General features: G+C 54.7%; 1 protein-coding gene across 8 annotated transcripts in view; it reads right to left on the bottom strand.

The window, feature by feature from the left end:
- The window catches only part of LARGE2 (LARGE xylosyl- and glucuronyltransferase 2), an 87,443-nt gene that overhangs the window by 48,594 nt on the left and 20,949 nt on the right, over window positions 1-17,900 (bottom strand). For 7 of the 8 annotated variants that reach the window (XM_019551186.1, XM_019551184.1, XM_019551188.1 and 4 more), the window contains exons 3-6: window positions 3,269-3,457; window positions 2,411-2,682; window positions 1,582-1,664; window positions 1,036-1,159 (exon numbers count right to left, since the gene is read on the bottom strand). In XM_019551186.1, coding sequence (XP_019406731.1) covers window positions 1,036-1,159; window positions 1,582-1,664; window positions 2,411-2,682; window positions 3,269-3,368 — 579 coding nt within the window. In that variant the 5' untranslated portion in view covers window positions 3,369-3,457. Of the gene's footprint in view, window positions 1-1,035; window positions 1,160-1,581; window positions 1,665-2,410; window positions 2,683-3,268; window positions 3,458-8,442; window positions 8,548-17,900 lie in introns of those variants that run through there. The other variant, XM_019551183.1, reaches the window with a different exon arrangement.

Here is a 17,900-nt window from a genome sequence, read left to right as displayed (position 1 = left end):
GCTGTCTTGTCATCTCTCCTTACAGCCCACCCCTGTTGTTCTTGTGCATCCCTCTGATACCAAGGGGCTGGGAGGAGAGCACCATGTACCAGGTGTCTAATGGCTGCTTCACAACATGAGACCACAGGCAGATGGGATACAGTTGTGTCCCCTGGGCTGTACAAGGGATCCTTCCTTCCCCGGTCTCTGGACATGATGACACTGGCACAGCCAGTCCCATAGGAGCTTAGCACAGCTCTATCCCAGTGCAGCTCTCGTCTCTGGGCCCCTCTCAGCCTCTTCAGTCACTGCGTGTGTTTGTGGTCTCCATGCTCCCTGACCCCAGCTCCGCCTTCCTATCCCCCAAAGTCTGGAAAAGCCTGCTATCAGAGATGGTTCCAGCACCTACATTGAACACCTTCAAGAGAAAATTGGATGCTTATCTTGCTGGGATCCTATGACCCCAGCTGACTTCCTGCCCTTTGGGTGTGGGGGCTGGACTCGATGATCTTCTGAGGTCCCTTCCAGCCCTAATGTCTATGAAATCTATGAAATCCCCTGAACACAGCATTAGCATGGCATGTCCTCCTCCTGCTGGATCTTGAGTGACAAGGCTGACCTCTGATCCCCACAGGTCTCCTTCTGCCCCCATGTGCCACCCACTGCCTGATCCCACCCTTCCTACACCTAGTTTGGAGTCAAGACAACAATGTGTGTCTAAGCCACTGTGAGTCAGTAGGACAGGCTCAACCCACCCTTCAGCAGGGCCATGTGGGAGCAGTTTCCAGTTTCTATAGATCAAGACTCACTCACAAGTGCAGGAGAAAGGCACAACCCCTTGGCAATCAAGTGCCTCTGTATCAGCAAAAGGGGAACAGATGCCAGGAGGAGAGCAGGTGAGGGGAGACCAGCACCAAAAGAGCGCCTAGCCTGGTGACCACTGTTCTCTCACCCACGCACCCTGGAGGGCACCTAGCTTCCCAGATACCGAGTGGAGAAGGACAAGTGGGGTGAGGAGAGAGGGTGAGAGTGTAGGGGACAATGGGGGGCTCCTGCCTTCAAGTTGTCGGCGTCGTAGAAGCTGACGTGGACGGAGGGTACCATCCAGGACTGGAAGAGAGTCTGCAAGATCTGGTGAGCCACCAAGTCCGTGATGAGGTGGAAATGAAGAGGGTTCTTCCTGCAGGGTGGGGGGAAGCGCAGGCAGGCTCACTGAACCACTACCCACCCCAGTGCCCCTTGCCAAGCCTGGAGCAAGCCAGGACAGGCCCCACTGCTCTACCCCTTCCATGGGATTTGTCCCTGGGACCCTCTGAGCCCTCCCTACAGTAACAGAGGATCCCAGGCACCATGCTGAAGACGGGTCCCTTCTCACAGGGCAGATCTCCCTGCTGTTCATCCTCTCCCCTCCCTGGACTGCTGCAGGGCTAAGAAGCCACAAGGCAGGTACAGTTCATATTTGCTCCTCATTGTATCTGAGCCCCCAAAACCTGAGGTGGTAGTGGAAGTGGAGCCCTTCTGCCCCACTGGGAGATGACTCCAGGGCAAGAACCAACACATAGCAGCACTGGACCCTGCTCCTGCCCCCCTTGCCCCACATACCTGTGGAAGAGAATGGATTTCACCAGGGTGACCACGTCTCGGCTTGCATTGTGCCCAGCACAGACAATTGCCACGTGCAGGAGCTGCCCCAGGACAAGAGGGATTGTCAGTCCCTTCCCAGGGCAGTACTCAGGGGCATGGATCCCTAGCATGAAGCATCCTCTGGGACAGCCTCAGCAGAGGTTGTCACACTGTTGCTCTGAGAGCTCATACTTGATTGATACCTCCTCCCCTCCCTTCCTCTACTCCCCGCCATCATCAGGCTAAGGGGTCCATGCTGCTAAACATAGTCCAGGCTGCCTGCTCCTCTGTTCTGCCCATCTCATTTCATGCAGTACATTATTTACAGGATGAGGCTCTGCAGGAGAGAGGAGTGAGGGCAGCAGTCTGCGCTGGTCTATGCCCATCACCAGCACAGTGACAACGGGTCACCGGACCCCTCCCAGGGACACTGGCCAGCACACTTATCTGCATGGCATGGGTGGGGAAACTAAGGCAGGGAGAAAGGAAAGCTGTGCCACTGATCAGAGGCAGAGTTGGGAACAGAACTCAGGAATCCTGGTGCTGGCCCCTAGCTGCCAGCTCACATGCCTGGCTGGGCAGTAACATTTTCAGAGGGGGTAGGTGGGGAAGGAGTGCTGTCAGCATCATTGCCCTCAATTTCTCAGGAAGTTCCCATGCGTTCGGGAGGCCCCGGCACAGCCAGCATGCTGGGGGAGCTGTGCAAGGCAGGGTCAGTGTTATAGGGCCCCAGAAGACCCTGGTGGCTTGGGTCACGCATACAGCTGCTTTGGGGTGCTGCTGTTCCTGGGGTAGTGCCGTGACTTACCTCACACTTCTGCACCATCCGCTGCTTGGTGCAGTCTGTGCGGTTGCTCTTCTCCTCCCCTGCAGCATCCCTGTCCTCCACAGAGGCTGCCCATGGCTGGCTGCCGTCACCCCCCTCTGTGGCCCCCACCTGCACCAGGGACTGGCTGAGTTGTAGGCGCAGCTGCTGGTTCTCCTCCTCCACCCTGTGCACCTGAGACACCAAGGCCTCTCGTTCCACGTCCCGGCTGGGCTGTTCTCCAAAGCAAGGAGATAGCAGGAGAGAGCGGCCATCTGAGGGGAGACCCACCCCACCCCCAGCAACCAGTGTGAGTCTACGCCATGGGACATGGTGGGATCCTGGGTTAAGTACACTGGCTCCAATGTGGTTTGCCCCTATACTAGGCTCTGTGAGGGAGCAGAAAAGCTCACCTCTCTGCATCAAAGCCTGTGGTGCACAAGCACCTGCCAAGCATGGGAGAGAGGGGCAAGTGCAGCAGTTGGGGTTGGTCTCAGCCCATCACTGGCATGGTGATAACAGGTCACCAAAGCAACCGCGTGCCACCCTGCAAGCCCCTGGCCCAGCTCCTTCATTCGCAGCACCATGTGCTGTCTGCACCAGCCCCCAGAGGAGGTAAGGAGCCTTTCCCGAAGTGGGGAAGCCAAGATGCAGAGGGGGAAAGACCTTGCTCCAATTGTACACACCTCTTGCTACGGCAAAGCCGGGAGATCGACCCAAGAGTCCTAGCTCCCCACTGGGGCTCAACCACCATGTGGGCCCTGTCACTCCCCCCCCCCCTTGTGATGCCCCCGGGGGCCACACCCTGTCACTCCCCCCCCCCCTTGTGATGCCCCCGGGGGCCACACAAGCTGCACTTACACTCCAGGCCGCCTGCCAGGAGGTACAGCCATGAGAGGAGGATGACCAGCGTCGCTGTGACGAGCAGCAGCTTCAGCTTCCCGCGCCAGGAGAGCAGCATGGCGGATATGCAGGCAGGGCAGGCCAAGGGCCGTGGCAGCGAGGATCACGTGGGTGGGCCTAGCCTCGCTGGCCCCAGCATCCTAGAGCCTACATCCGGGAGGGTGGAAGCACACGGACAGGTCAGCTGCAGAGCCACCACCTCAGTGCCCTGGAACCCAGCTGGGCATCCACCACAGAGGCAGGAGCACGTGGCCCCAGCATGCCCCACTCCAGCCAACACTGGGAGTCAGGCTGCAATACAGGCCCCCAGGCCATTCTCCCCTCCCCCTGCACCTTGTGACACCAGCCTCAAAAAGGCATGCGAGGAGCCCCCTTTTCATGGCTGCTGGATCTAGATGTTGAGAGCATCTCCCTCCCTGCTTCTCTGCTGCACAGCCCAACCCTCCCCCACTTCCCTGGCCCTGCAGGGGCCAAGGGCACACTACGCCCCCCTCTACCCCAGTGGCTACCCTCCTGCTAATTTCAGCGGGCAGCACCAAGGCCCCAATCTATGCCTGGTGCCCTCCCTCAGATCCTGCCCCCAGCCAGTGGCTGAGCACAAGACAAGGCTTAGAAAGCTGTTCTCCCCAGGCTCAGAGTCACCTGATGTTGAATTAAACCTGCCCTTGAACTAGAGAAAGAATTCCCCCCTCCCTCTCCCTCCCGAGTCTGGCAAGGCCCAGAGCTGCTCCAGAGATACAGGCCTCAAGGACAAGGCGCTCGGGGCCGTGCTGCCTGGGAGAGTTACCCACATGGCGATAAGCAAATAGTTAAAACTCAGCACTCGGGCACTTTCCTGGGCTCCTCCGTCTCAGGGGCCAGAGGGTGGCCAGGGGCATAAGCACTGCTGCCCCTGGGGACGGACCCCGCAGAGCAGGCAGGGGCGGTCTGGCAAGCCAGGGGCCTCCCTCTGCCCTGGCTCAGCTACGGATGATTACCTGCCCGAACAATGTTGTGCATTGTGTGGAGCAGGGATCCTGAACACTTGGCTGGGAATCAGTGCCCAGGCGCTGCAGCCTTAAAGGGCCAGGCAGACCCGTTATGTGCCAAAGCTACAACCACGAGCGTGGCGAGCCACTGGCCCATGCAGCAGAATTCACGCCAATTCACTGCCCCGCGGGTCCTTTCCACAGGGCTGGGAGTCGGACAGGAACTGGGTACTCAGCTCTCTGAAGGCCAGGGCAAAGCCAACGATAGCTCACAGCACTGCCCAGAGATAGCAGATCCATAGGTTTTGCCCCTGCCCCTGGCATGGGAAAGGGGTATGTGTGGTTGGGGCACAGAAACTTTCCCAGGGGAAGAGAGGAAACCCAGTAAGATCACTGCACTTGTCACTTGCGCCATCAGCCTTGCTGTGCAGAGGCAACCATCACACAACACACACACGTTAATTCTTGGCACCCCAGAGCCTTGCCCTATTCAGCAAGCTGCACTTTGCCAAGCAGACAAGACAGACCAGCAGATGCAAAGGCTGTATGCACCAGCTCCCTACAAACAGGTGGCCTTACAGTGGCTTCAGACTGGGAAAAAGCCAGGGTCAGAAAAAAGCTCTGCCCACAGACTAAGCTCCACCCACTCAAGGAGGAAAAGGTGCCCTGCCCAGGAGACAGAGCAGGTTGCCAAACTCATTTTGCACCCTGGCCAATCACTGACAATGGCTAAGGGTAGATACATCGTCTCTGAGGGCTTTCAAATTAACAGTCCCTCAAAACGAGCAGGGAAATCACACAGACAAGTCAGCTGCACAGCCACCACTTCAGTGCCCTGGAACCCAAGCTGGGCATCGACCACAGAGGCAGTGACCTCTGAGCGTTTTTCCCAGGCTCTCTGCAGACTCCGGCTAATGCTGCAGAGCATCAGCTAAACTCAGGTCACCATTTTCCTCTTAACAGGGCAACTACTAGCCCTGAGGAACTGCTCTTTTATTTGGCGAAAGCTCAGTTTCAAGGGCAAAAGATGGCAACCCCCTGAAAAACTGCCCAGCTTGCCCAGAAGCACCCCCGCTTCACATACAGAGCAGCCTTTGCAGTTATTTGGAAACAATAACTTTCTGCTGCAAGTTGCCCTCTTCTTCTATACAGCTGCTGCCATTAGCGGTGCCAGCCCATATCCTGGGGAGTAAATTAAATCATCCCCAAAAAACACAGGTGCAAGAGAGGAACAAGGCCCAGAGACTAAAAGAAAGACCAAGAGCTGTCCCTGTTTCAGGGGGGGGACAGAGAGAGGAGAAAACAAAGGAAGAAAACTCAGCTACCAGCAGGAAGACCACAGGAGAGGGAATTTCCTCCCTCCGGTGACCTTCTGGCGGCATCTACCCCCCTCCGACACAGAAAGTCTCATGTGACTGCCCATCTATCTTTCCTTTCGCTTTCCCCTCCCCACTTTGTTCATGCACTAAGTTTCTCAGAGCTAATCCCCGAGCCTTGTTGCCTACTGCATTCCTCAGAGACTGGGGGACACTCCGTTGCGGTCCAGACATGGCAAAACTTGCTGAAGATGACCCTACTTCTTGCCCCCATTTTCCTGCTCAGTTCTTAAAGTGCTGAAACTTCAGCCCCTATTGGCTCTTTTCAAGGTTTTCCTGACAGAACCTGGCTTGCACTTTATGTGGTCACTGCTCAGAGCCTGCATGCAACCCCAACTCCTCCAGCTTAACTGACGCCCACCCCACTTTGGCCCTGGAGACGCCCTCAAGAGGCAGGGAACTGCTTGCTACTGAGGGCTCTTCTCACCCAAGGGGAGGGAGACAGTGCAGTAAAGAGAAGATGGCTCTCTCCACACAGGGAAACAGGCCCAGGACCAGACACCCTCCAGGAGTGCACAGTGTGAAAAGCGTGAACCCCAAGAACCTGGGCAGACCCTCCCCACACCCCGCAGAATGGGTGGGGCCCTCCTCATCTCTGTCCTTGCGGTTGAACAAGACAGAAATGCTCCCTGACCTCTGCACAACATCTGGAGGCCCTTCAAACAAAAGCCTTTCTGCTTCCATTCAGGTTGAATAGGCTGGATTAGGAGCTGCCTTCCTATTCAAAGTCTATTGATGTGCAGATGCTCAAAAGGAGCCTTTGGTCCCATGGGCTATTACAGGATAGCTCCCCTCCCTCCTGATGCTGCCCAGACAGGTCAGCCCACAAGAAGGCAGGTGACTGGGGCCCAAGCCCCTCCTGGCAGGTCTCCCATGCCTCAGGGCATGGCAGAGGCCTCTGGCTAGCCACAGAGGGTGACTCTAGAGACACTGGCAAACAAGGACACACAGTGGTAACCTCTCCACAGAACAGCCTCAGTCACCCTCCTGATCCTGTAGCTGCAAATCTGGCTCTTCCTCTTCATTGTGTCTGGGCTGGACTCAGTCTGGCTCTGTATGGCATCTGCACAGTGCAGGCCTTTCAGTGGAGCACCGCTCACCGCAGGGCACTAACTGACTATCCCCCTGGCTCTCCTCTTGGGACATCACACTCAGCCCTGCCTCAGCTGCCTGCAAGGAACCCTATGGCTGCATCTAATGGAGACAATTGCAACCATCTTGCACTACCTGGAGACTGTGACCTCAATGCATCCTCCAGCCAAGCCCTTGGAGAAAGGGGATGCATGGAGGACTGGAAGCAGTAGTTTCTAAAAGGCTGCAACCTGATGTTGTTGACTACACCATGATGTTGAGAGGGGCTATGGCAGCTCCCCGAGAGCCTGGCCTGGTTTGTGTCTTTTGTTCTTTACACAACACACATGGCAGGAAGAAGCCACCTGGACACAGTAGGAAGCCAATAACCACATATACAAGCAAGGCCTGGATGCATGTACACACCGCAGCCATAGCAGCACATAGACAGGGTGAGGGGAGCCACTCAGAAGCTCACAAATTATTTAAAACTATTTTGAACCCGAAAGACTTGCTTAAAACATTTTTTCCAACTATTTAAGTTGGTCTAATAAAAGATATCAGATTTACCCAAAGAACCTTGTCTGCCTATTTAAAACAGTGTTTCTCAACCCATGAGTCGTGACCCAAAAGTGGGTTGCAAGAATACATTGAAGGGTCACAGACAAACTTTAAAAATGGATCAGCAAACTTTAAAAGTGGATTCTCCTTTACAGGAGAGAAATGTGGGAAACCTGCAAGGGGCTGCTTGGGGCCCCCCATGCCTCACACACTGGGGAGAGGGGCAGTAGGTGGGAAGTGAAGGGCCCTGAGTCAGGACTGGCCATTGAAGTTTATAAATGGGTCCTGGTATAAAAAAAGGTTGAGAACAGCTGATTTAAAAGACACTACCCAACTCCTACATACTACAGCTCTGTAGGCTGCTCCTCTATCACCTCTCCCCACCACCCTGCTCCAGTCCTATGATTCTCCCTCCCACCTCTTTCATGTGTTGGGCCAAGGGGGATCCCTCTCATTAGAGGCAGCAGCTTCATTGTGTCAGGCAGCAGGTGGCCTGTTCACTGCTCACAAGACTTGGCAGATATGAAATCCTGAAACGGTCAGTAGGCACCGAGTGGGCAGCTCCAGAACACGTGGCTGCGTGCTTCACGGTCTGGTAGATGGGCTGTTTAAAAGGAGCAAACTTTATTAGTTGCTGCCAGGGATTCACCACTTGGGAAACCCCAGACTGGCAGGTTGGGGCTGGGGGAGTGGAGAGGGGAAAGGAGAGTGGGGGTCCAAGAGGCCAAGGGGGTGAGCCCAAGGGGAAGGCTGGCTAGACTGAGAAAAGAAGCCCTCTGCTCCCAGCCCTATCCTGGCCTCTCAAGCTGGCTCACCTCTACCAGGTAGGTAAAGCAGGGAGGGCAAGGAAGCCTGCTACAAACTCCCTGTCCACACATCAGCCCCAACCTGGGGGAGCAAGGGGCACAGCAAAGAAGGGCCTGCAACTTCTGGCTGGGGGGTGGGGGGTGTGCAGACTTAGAGCACCAGAGCCCCAGCTTGCAAGGACCCCTCTACAGCACACACCAGTGGCTTCTACTACTCCATCACCTCCACATCCACCAGCACCCCCCTGCCCACTTACAGCCCCCCACCCCGAGCTCTCACACCACAGCCTCCTCTCACAACCCCAGCACCCCAGCCTGTCATGGCTCCCCACAGGAGCTGGTCTCCTTACCTGGCTTTCCCCACCTTGTCCTCTCACCAGAGCTGCTCCTAACCTAGTGTGCAGTCTGAGGCTGCTGCTGCTGCTGCTGCTCCCTCCTGGGGCTGCCTTTCCCAATCCTCCCTTTTACTCCTCCCTTTTTGAGCTGACACTTCCCCCCACCCTCCCAGCTCTGAAAGCCCAGGCTCTCTCCCCCCACCCCTGCCCCGCCTGCACTGCCCTGTGCCTGGCCCCCCTAACGGAGAAAGAGAACAAACAAAACAAGAGACTAAAACGCACTTTCTGCTCAACCAGCTCAGTGCCGGGAGCATGGAGTTGCCTGGAGAAAGTCATTATGAATCTGCACCCCTGTCCTTGCTGGCTACTGGCTCCCCCTCCCTCTATGCATCCCTACCTTGACTCAAATGTCACTGTCCTCTCTGTGGGCAAGAGGGAAGAGCCTGGGCAAAGCAACAGCACCCACTGAGATGTCCAGCTGCCCCTTCCCTAGAGCTGGTGCCATGACAGGGATTTGTCTTCAGCAAATATTTGCAGAGGAACATGCTGGATCAGCTCTTGATGCCCAGAGAGCGGACAGACCACCTGGGACTGACCGGGTTACCTAACACAGGAGACAGACACTGTGACGCCCAGTCTGCCTAGGATGACTGCAAACCTACTCAACAGTGGGATCAGCAACAGGGGCTGGGACACAGTGCTGCAGGCACAGGCAGTCGCCAGATCTCACACGGGGAGCATGGGCAGTGGCCAGAGTACAGGACCGGGCATCAGGCACCCTGCGTTCTACTCCCAAGATCCAGCACTGCAGCCTCGGGCCTCCATCTCTGCAGCTGCAGGATACAGCGGGTGTCACCCGCCACTGACTGGGAGCAGGAAGACTCAGTAAGAGAGGCCAAAGGAAAGGCATGCAGGTCCCTGGTTGGTAGGGGTGATAACACCAGGGCGCAGGGCAGAAGGGGAGCCCCCACAGCTCAACAGCAGACAGAAGGGCTGAGTGTGGAGTCAGGTGATGAAGAAGGAAAGGAGAACTGGTAGAAACCAAACCAGCTCTGGCACTGCCCCAGACTTGCCCAGGAAGGCAGGTTGGTCCCAGGGTCGGACACAAGCATAGGCAAACTGGGCAGCTGCCCAGGGCCTGGACAGAAAGAGGGCCCTAAAATGATGAAAATAAGGATTATTATTATCATTATCGCTGGCGAAGGGGCGCCTGATACTAAAAGTTTGCACAGGGCCACCAGGAGTCTAGGTACGGTGCTGGCTGGTCCATAAGCTGCCCAGCAGGAAGGGCTGTCCTGGGAAGCTGCCTGGGGAATGTGAAGTGACTGGGGTTTTCCTTGGGAAGGCAGGGGCGGAGAGGGGCCCTTCTGAAAGCCCACGCTTGGGTTGGCTTTGGAATGCGAACTATGCAGAGGCGGCCTGTACCTGCAGCTGCTCTCCCTGCTCCTGGCCCCCAGGCTTGGAGGACTGAGTGCCTCCAGGATACAGGAGGATCTAAGCACCCCTCTCCCCCCCTTGCTTTGCATTTGAGAAGAGGAGCTGGGAAGATGCACAAAGCTGAGCCAGGGTGTGGTAAGAAAGGGAGTGGGCAGGTGGCGCTGAGGCTGCCTGGCAATTTCAGTACAAAGAGCTGCCCCCTCCCCCAAGAGAGGTACAGCCGGAGCCAGCAAGCACAGGCCTGTCAGTCAGGAAGACAGCAGCTCCTTCAAGCACATCGCATAGCTGCCGGGCTAGGCTGGGCTAGACCTCCACATATGCACAGCACAGAAACCCCTGCCCCAGGAGAGACATTCACCTCCAGCCCAGGCTGCTCCTACTTGTCCTTACAAAACCCCAATTGACATTTCAGCTGCCCCTTACAGAGTCCAGGGATGTACAGACCATCCCTGGCGGGCAGGATTACCCCATCCTACCTATACCTACTAGTGAACTGCTAGCAAGGAAGCAGCACAGTGCCTTTCAGGCACACAAGTCAAGGCCCCCCTCTGCCACAGTTCAGAGACAAAGACAGGACTGGATCAGTAAGGAGGAGAGTGTGACTAGTGCCATGAAAACAGACTGGGGAGTCTCTGCTCTTCTGCACAGGTTCTTATACTGTACTCCCCCCAGGACCAGAGCACCTCCCCACGATGGCATCAAGCAGCTCTGACTACCACCTGCTCCACTCCCTCCTGGGGTGAGGATCAAAGAAGCACATGAAGCAGAGCAGCCTTGGTTTGTTCGGGTTTCTTTTAAGATGCACGTTGCTGTGTGCTTATGTTGGAAAAGGCAGGGCCGGAGAAACATCTCGCATTTAGGAGGTCTGCAATGGCCTTCTGTTCTTTGAGGAGTTCACTCCCTAGTCTCAGATTGGGCCCCAAGAAACTTCTGGTCTCTTGCATACATGAGCTTCCCCCTCAGTGAGGAGAGTTCATGGGAGCAGAACCAGAGCACCTGGTCTTCTTACCTCTGCCCAGGCCAGAACGCACAAAGGAAGTCAGAAATCCCAGCTTTTAGCCCCAGTGTAAGGGTAAGAAGGGGAACAAGGTTAGGTGGTCAGGTCAGGGGGCTAAGAATCAGAATTAAAGGATGCTGTGGTTTCATCACATATATAAAATGGGTCCATGTCCTGTGGGGCTATGCCACCAAATGCATACGTGGGGCCTGGAGAACATACCAGGAAAAGGTTTTTGGTTGTAGCCATGTTGCAAACAACTTTTTTCCAACTACTGAGTTGGTCTAATAAAAGGTATCACATCAACCCAAAGAACCTTGCCCACCAGGAAAGGGACACTGCAGAGAGACCATGCCCTAGCCACCTGCTTTAATTGAGAGATAAAATGATCCTGCCTGACCCCTACCCCATTCTCCACCCCCGCACCCTGGCTGACTCTCCCCACAGTAACTATAGGCTTGTAAAGCTGGGATGCCCACCCCACATACCAGCATTCATCCCTTAGTTCAGTAACTTGCAGGAGCTGGCTACAACGCCGCAGCCCCACCCCATCCCAGCAGCCCAGGCTGCCTAACTACTTGTCCCTCCGTTCTTTGCCAAGTCCTCTGGGCCCTGGCTAGTGACAAGCCAGCTACCAGTGGCAAGCATGGCTGTGGCAGTGACTACACAGTGGAAAAACTCTGCCTTTGCCTACAGGAGTTTATATAACCTGCAAGACGAACATAAAGCCGGAACTATGCTTCTGAGGACTAGGCATAACTAAAGGAACAAACCAGGAAGATAAGAAAGGACGGACAGACTCCATCAGAAAAACTGGAGCAGAGGTGAGGTTACTCGCCCAACCCACCCGGTTGCTGGAAGGCTGGAACATTGCTTTTTGAGAGAGAGACAGAGAGATACCACCACCTCTGCTCTCCTTCACTACACACTTTGCTCAGCCCCCAGTAAGCCAGATGCCCAAGGACAGTCCTGGCACTGTAAAGCAATTGTTCATGACCCAGTCCTTTCACAGAAAAACAAGAGCTGGCCTGTGACTTAACCACCTAGAAGAAACTCTGCTCTGGGGCAGGTGGAGCCCCTGTGGTGAGAAGGCAGGGCAGAGACACAATGAAGTTATGACATTTGTATCTAACTGCCTGAAATAACACATGGGAGATACTACTGCTCTTGCTTGCTGGGTGTAAGCCCTGCAAGTGGCCATGCCCTCCTCCCTATGGGAAGAGCAGCTGGTGCCCAGTGGCTGGGGCTGAGTAGGCAGTGCTCCTGGAAAGGTGAATGTCAGGCTGCGGCCACTGTTGGAGCAACACTAGACAGACCCACACAGGCCAACCTGCACCCAGGTACATGCAGATGGGGCTGCGCAGCAGAGTATGAAGGCTGGTGCAGACAGAGACATGCATGTCAGTATCTGCACAATGCTCCCTCTATCCTTCACGTGTCTCCCCTACCCTGCAGTGACAGACCTCACCCCCTTGCCAGGGAAGGCTCCCTCCCTTTCTCCTCCTCGAGTCTCCTTGCTCGCTCCAGACAAATGCTGCCAGTGGTAAGACGAGAGGTTTCCCAATAACGCCAGTTTCCATTACCCAGCCCCATTAGAGGATGCGGAGGGATAAGTGCTACTCACAATGAGCTATTGTTCCTGCCGTCCCAGGGCACACGATCCTGTTCCTTCTGTGTACTACCCACTTTACACCAGGTAGCTCTTGACCCAGCCAGGTTTGGGGGTGGGGAAAACTGCTTCAGTCCATTTGCTTTTTTTAAAAATCACTGCCTGCCTGCCTGAAGCTTGTCCAACATGGGCCACTCCAGGGACAAGCTTCCTCTCCTTCCCCTGCCTGAGGGCTCACCTTTCTGCAGAAGCCAAGCTCTCACATAGTCATTGCAAGCAGCTAACTACCTCTCATTAGAGTAGGATCCATTACATGACATCAGCCTGGATGACCTTTGCTCTTTCCTGCTCCGATGAGGGTCAGGTGAATGGTTAATGTTTACGGAAGGCCACTACAGGGCAAAAAAGTCTCACCAGGGCCATTCTTTTCCAAAGATGGAACATACTTGCTCTCCCCTGCAAAACAGGGCTTCAGGTACAAGTAACCAGACTCCACAGTGATTCAAAATTGCTCTGTTATAAGCAGTTCACTCAAGAAGGCACCTGCAACAGACCAGGCTGCTCTATCTCCTGGCTCCGTAATTCCCAGAGGAGCAGGAGGGAGCTCGGGCCAGAACTTCCAGCAGGACCATGCCTGCAGGATGGTAATAACCCAGGGACCAGCAAAGGAGGCTCTGGCTCCAAGCTCTCCTCCCCTGCTTTAGCCAGTAAAACAGAGAGACCCTGGTGTCGTTTTTAACCTGCAGTGTCAGGCCTGCTCTCCTCTGGTTTTAGAGGAAGACCATCAGTGAGGGTGTGGTCTGAGAGTTTTTGGACAGAGTGCCAAAAAACCCCTACAACCTTGACTAGTAAGATGTTGACATACCCAGGGCCAGATTAACCCTTTAGTGGACCCTGGGCTGGTTGGGACCCCCCTCCTCACCCGGACACTACTGTCTGCAGGGAGCGGGGCTCAGAGCTGCTGCTAAGAAGCAGCCGCCAAGGCAGCGAGGCTGGCAGAGGGGAATGGGAGGGAAGGGAAAGCAATGGGGCCATTTGTGCCACCACTGGGGAGGGAAGGACTGGGGCCCTCCCACAGCTCAGGGCCCTAGGCATGTACCTAGTTTGCCTATGCATTAATCTGGCCCTGGGCATACCAGCGGCAGATGGTGGGAGAGCCACAAGGGGCCCAGTCCCTGTTGTGGCAGTGCAGCCCCAGCCCCTTCCCTGCCATCTGCCTTGAGGTGCACGTGCAAGCAAAATGCCTTTGCGTGCCACTCTGGCACCTGCACCGGGGGTTGCCTACCCCTGCTCTAGATCATGGACAGTCCCACAATGAGGGCAGCTGGGTGGCAGAAAATCTTTCTCCATGAGAGCGCTTCATTCAGCAGAACGAGGTACATGTTAGCAACAGTTTTAGAATAAAACACCTCATTCCTTACCAGGCACAGTAACTTTCCCTATCTTGTCTTCTGAGATAATAAAGGAGGTGAGGAGGGTAGATAGGACCTGCATTGCTAAGCTACAAACCCCATGTAGGAAGACAGACTGAGGGGGGACACAGAAAACCATAAAAAAATTAGGGTTGGAAGGGACCTCAGGAGGTCATTTAGTGCAACCCTCTGCTCAAAGAAGGACCATCCCCAACTAGATCATCCCAGCCAAAGCTTTATCTAGCCGGGTCTTGAAAACGTCCAAGGATGGAGATTACACAACCTCTCTGGATAACCTGTTCCAGTGCTTCACTACCCTCCTAGTGAGAAAATTCTTTTTAATATCTAACCTAAACTTGCCTTGCTGCAGCTTGAGATAATTGCTCCTTGTTCTGTCATCTGCCACCACTAAGAAGTTTAGCTCAGGGGCGGGCAATTATTTTGGGTGGAGGGCGTTTACTGAGTTTTGGCAAGCCATCAAGGGCTGCATGACATGCAGCCAGAGGCAGATATTTTCATAGTTGGTAGGGTCGGAAGGGACCTAAGCAGATCATCTAGTCCGACCCCCTGCCATGGGCAGGAAAGTATGCTGGGGTCAAATGACCCTAGCTCGGTGTCTATCTAGCCTCCTTTTGAAGACCCCCAGGGTAAGAGCGAGCAACACTTCCCTTGAAAGTTGGTTCCAGATCCTAGCCACCATGACTGTGAAGTAGCGCCTTCTGGTATCCAGCCTGAATCTACCCTCCATCAACTTATGGCCATTATTCCTCGTTACTCCCAGTAGTGCTGGGGGGAACAGGGACTCTCCCATAGCCTGCTGGTTCCCCTTGGCCACTCTACAGACAGCCACCAGATCCCCCTCAGCCTTCTCTTGTGGAGGCTGAACAGGTTCAGGTCCTGTAGCCTCTCCTTGTAGGGCCTGCCCTGCTGCCCCCTGATCATGCGAGTGGCCCTCCTCTGGACCCTCTCCATGTTGTCAAGATGTTGTTTTTATTCTAAAACATCCCTCCTGAAGTGCGGTGCCCAGAACTGGACGCCTGTTCTGGGCACCAACTGTAGCCTGACCAATGTCATATAGAGGGGAAAGTCCTAGCAAGAGCATTCGTACAGCCCTGTCAAAACCCAGATCAGTATTAATTTTCTAAATTTTTTAGGGGCCCTGCAGGCCAGACAGATTGGCCTGGTGGGCTGCACCTGGCCTGCGGACTGCATTTTGCCCACCCCTGGTCTAGCTCCATCCTCTTTTGACCCCCCACCCCGCTTCAGGTAGTTGAAGGCTGCTATTAAATCCCCTCTCAATCTTTTCTTTCCCAAACTAAACAAGCCCAGATCCCCCAGCCTCTCCTCAGAAGTCATGTCCCTCAGCCCCCTAACCATTTTTGTTGCCTTCCACTGGACTCTCTCCAATTTGTCCACGTCCTTTCTGTAGTGGGGGGCCCAAAACTGACCACAGTACTCCAGATGTGGCCTCACCTGTCATGAATAGAGGGGAATAATCACTTCCCTTGATGTACTGGCAACTCGCCTACCAATGCGGCCCAGTATGCTGTTAGCCTTTTTGGCAACAAGGGCACACTGCATGCACACTTGCACACGCACACACTTTCTTCCATCATAAAAAGCTCCAAAAAAAGAATGAGCTCAGTCAGGTTCCTCTCCTGATTATTTTTATAGATCACCTTTGAATCACAAACCTGCTCCACAGAGCTGTTGTGATAATGGGTCTAGGGACACGTTCAGCCTGGGATGGAATATGATAGCTGTCAAATGCCACGCAGCTGTTTACAAGAGCAGAGGAAGGTGGGGGAAGGACACAGGAACCAAGGGGAATGGCAGGGGGAATGCTGAAAGGTAGAAGGGAATCTTGTAAGGAAAACAGGATCGAGACCCCCTGTGCAGAGACCCAGCATCCTCTGGCTTTATGCCAAAGTAGTCTCTTTCCCAAGCACTGGGATCTTTTACATCTCAATGGCAAGAGAAAAACCCATAGCAAAAGAGCCAGGATATTCTACAGTGATGGAACCAACAGTTTACCACCAAATTGTGCACCTGGATAGGATCTTTCAAAACACCACACATGGTTGCCAAACCCTAGCTCCCCCAGCATAGTTAGTTGTCACAGGGGCAAAGGAAATGCCAAAAAAGTACACATAATACAGTTAATGCAGGGATGTATTCCAGAGTTCGCAGACAGCCCCTATCTCAGCCTGCTAAGACTCACACCCATGTATCAAACCCTCCTTAGGCTCTTTTCACTATTACTACAGCTGTGCAGCGCCAGCATCTGACCAGATGTTCCATACGTGAACAGAGAACCACTGCTGCAGCCAAGGCAATGGACTGACAGGGCTGCACCGGTGCTCCTGCTAGGACTTAAAACTGGAGGTTCCTGGCTAGAAGGTCTTGCCTCTCTGCTCAGCATCAGACCAATCTCCATACTTGGGGACAGAAAGGAACCTTACCCTATGGTCAAATTGGTAAAGGGGGGGGGCAGGTTGCCTTTCTCTCTAGCGGGGGCTGCAGCCCTTTACCTGGGATTTCCTGACCATATATTAACAGCCTTTTAGAAAAGCAGGCCATTGGCTGCCATGTTCCCCCTGATTTACCCATGGCAGGTTAGGATGTTATGTCATGTGTTGTGTCAAGGTTGATGGTCCTTTTATTAAGAGGTTGGACTAGATGACCTATGGAGGTCCCTTCCAGCCCTACGTCTTGATGACTCTATGATCGTCTCCCCTCTGACAGGAGGGCAGCGAGCAGGTAGGGGACAGGGTGGATCCCCCAGCAGGGGGGCAGGCTCAGATACTCCTCCCAGCCTAACTTCAGCTCTGATTTTTACCAACTTACTTTTTACTTTTTTCTCCCAGATCACAAGTGTGCAAGTTGAGGTGCAGGAGCCACTTTTACTCATGCTGAACAGCAACTTGCTCCAGGAACACCCCTCCCTGCCCCACAATGTCAGCTGAGCTGGGGTAGTGAAACATAGCCCACAGACTGACTTCTGGGCGTTACTGCAGCCACAGGGACAGCTACCACAGAAATGTCATGGGGAAGAGAGGCCAGGGAGCAGAGTTCTCGTCTGTCTCATTTTACCGACTCCCCTACACTGAGAGAGGTCCTAAGTGTCAGGGCCATGCCCAAGCTAAGCCTGAGCCAACACTGTCGTGCCTGGTGTAGACAGGAGGGTCCCAGCCCTCCCCTTTTTCCACAGCAAGAGGGGCAGTCTTGGGCTGATGGAGCAGCCATCCACCTGACAGCCCATAGAGAAGGCTGCACCTAGTTTAGCCTTCTTAGACCAGTAGTGTAATGGGGGGGTGAACAGGGCAAGCACCCTGGACATCGACTTGAGGGGTGGGAGCAAAGTAAAGCTGCTGCTGCTAGGAACCGCAAGTATACAGCAACCAAAAGTCACTGCTATGCCTATGCCATGGCTGTATGCTCCTGTCTCAGATATGTGTGGGACGCACTGGTAACACCCTAGTCTCATAGCTTGTAGGGTTGGAAGGGACCTGAGCAGATCATCAAGTCCTACCCCCTGCCTTAGCAGGAAAGAGTACTGGGGTCAAACGACCCCAGCAAGGTGTTCGTCTAGCCTCGTCTTAACTACTCCCAGGGTAGGAGCCAGCACCACCTCACTTGGAAGTAGACTATGAAGTAGCACCTCCTGATGTCTGGTCTGAATCTACCCTCTGCCAGCGTGTGACCTTTATTTCTAGTCACTCCTGGTAGTGCTCGGGGGAACAAGGACTCCCCCAATGCCTGCTGGGCCCTTCTGACTAGTTTGTAACAGGCCACTAGATCCCCCCTCAGCCTTCTCTTGTGGAGAAGGTTCAGGTCCCGTAGCCTCTCCTTGTAAGGCCTGCCCTGCTGCCCCCTGATCATGCGAGTGGCCCTCCTCTGCCCTCTCCATGTTGTCCACATACCTCCTGAAGTGCGGCGCCCAGAACTGGACGGAGTACTCCAGCTGCAGCCTGACCAGTGCCGCATAGAGGGGGAGGATCACCTCCTTGGACCTGCT

The sequence above is a fragment of the Crocodylus porosus genome, unplaced genomic scaffold (assembly GCF_001723895.1).
Source record: "Crocodylus porosus isolate Cpor-Errol unplaced genomic scaffold, CroPor_comp1, whole genome shotgun sequence".
Lineage (NCBI taxonomy): Eukaryota > Metazoa > Chordata > Crocodylia > Crocodylidae > Crocodylus > Crocodylus porosus.
The sequence above is the reverse complement of the archived record's forward strand: the minus strand, read 5'-3'. Positions and strand labels throughout refer to the sequence as shown.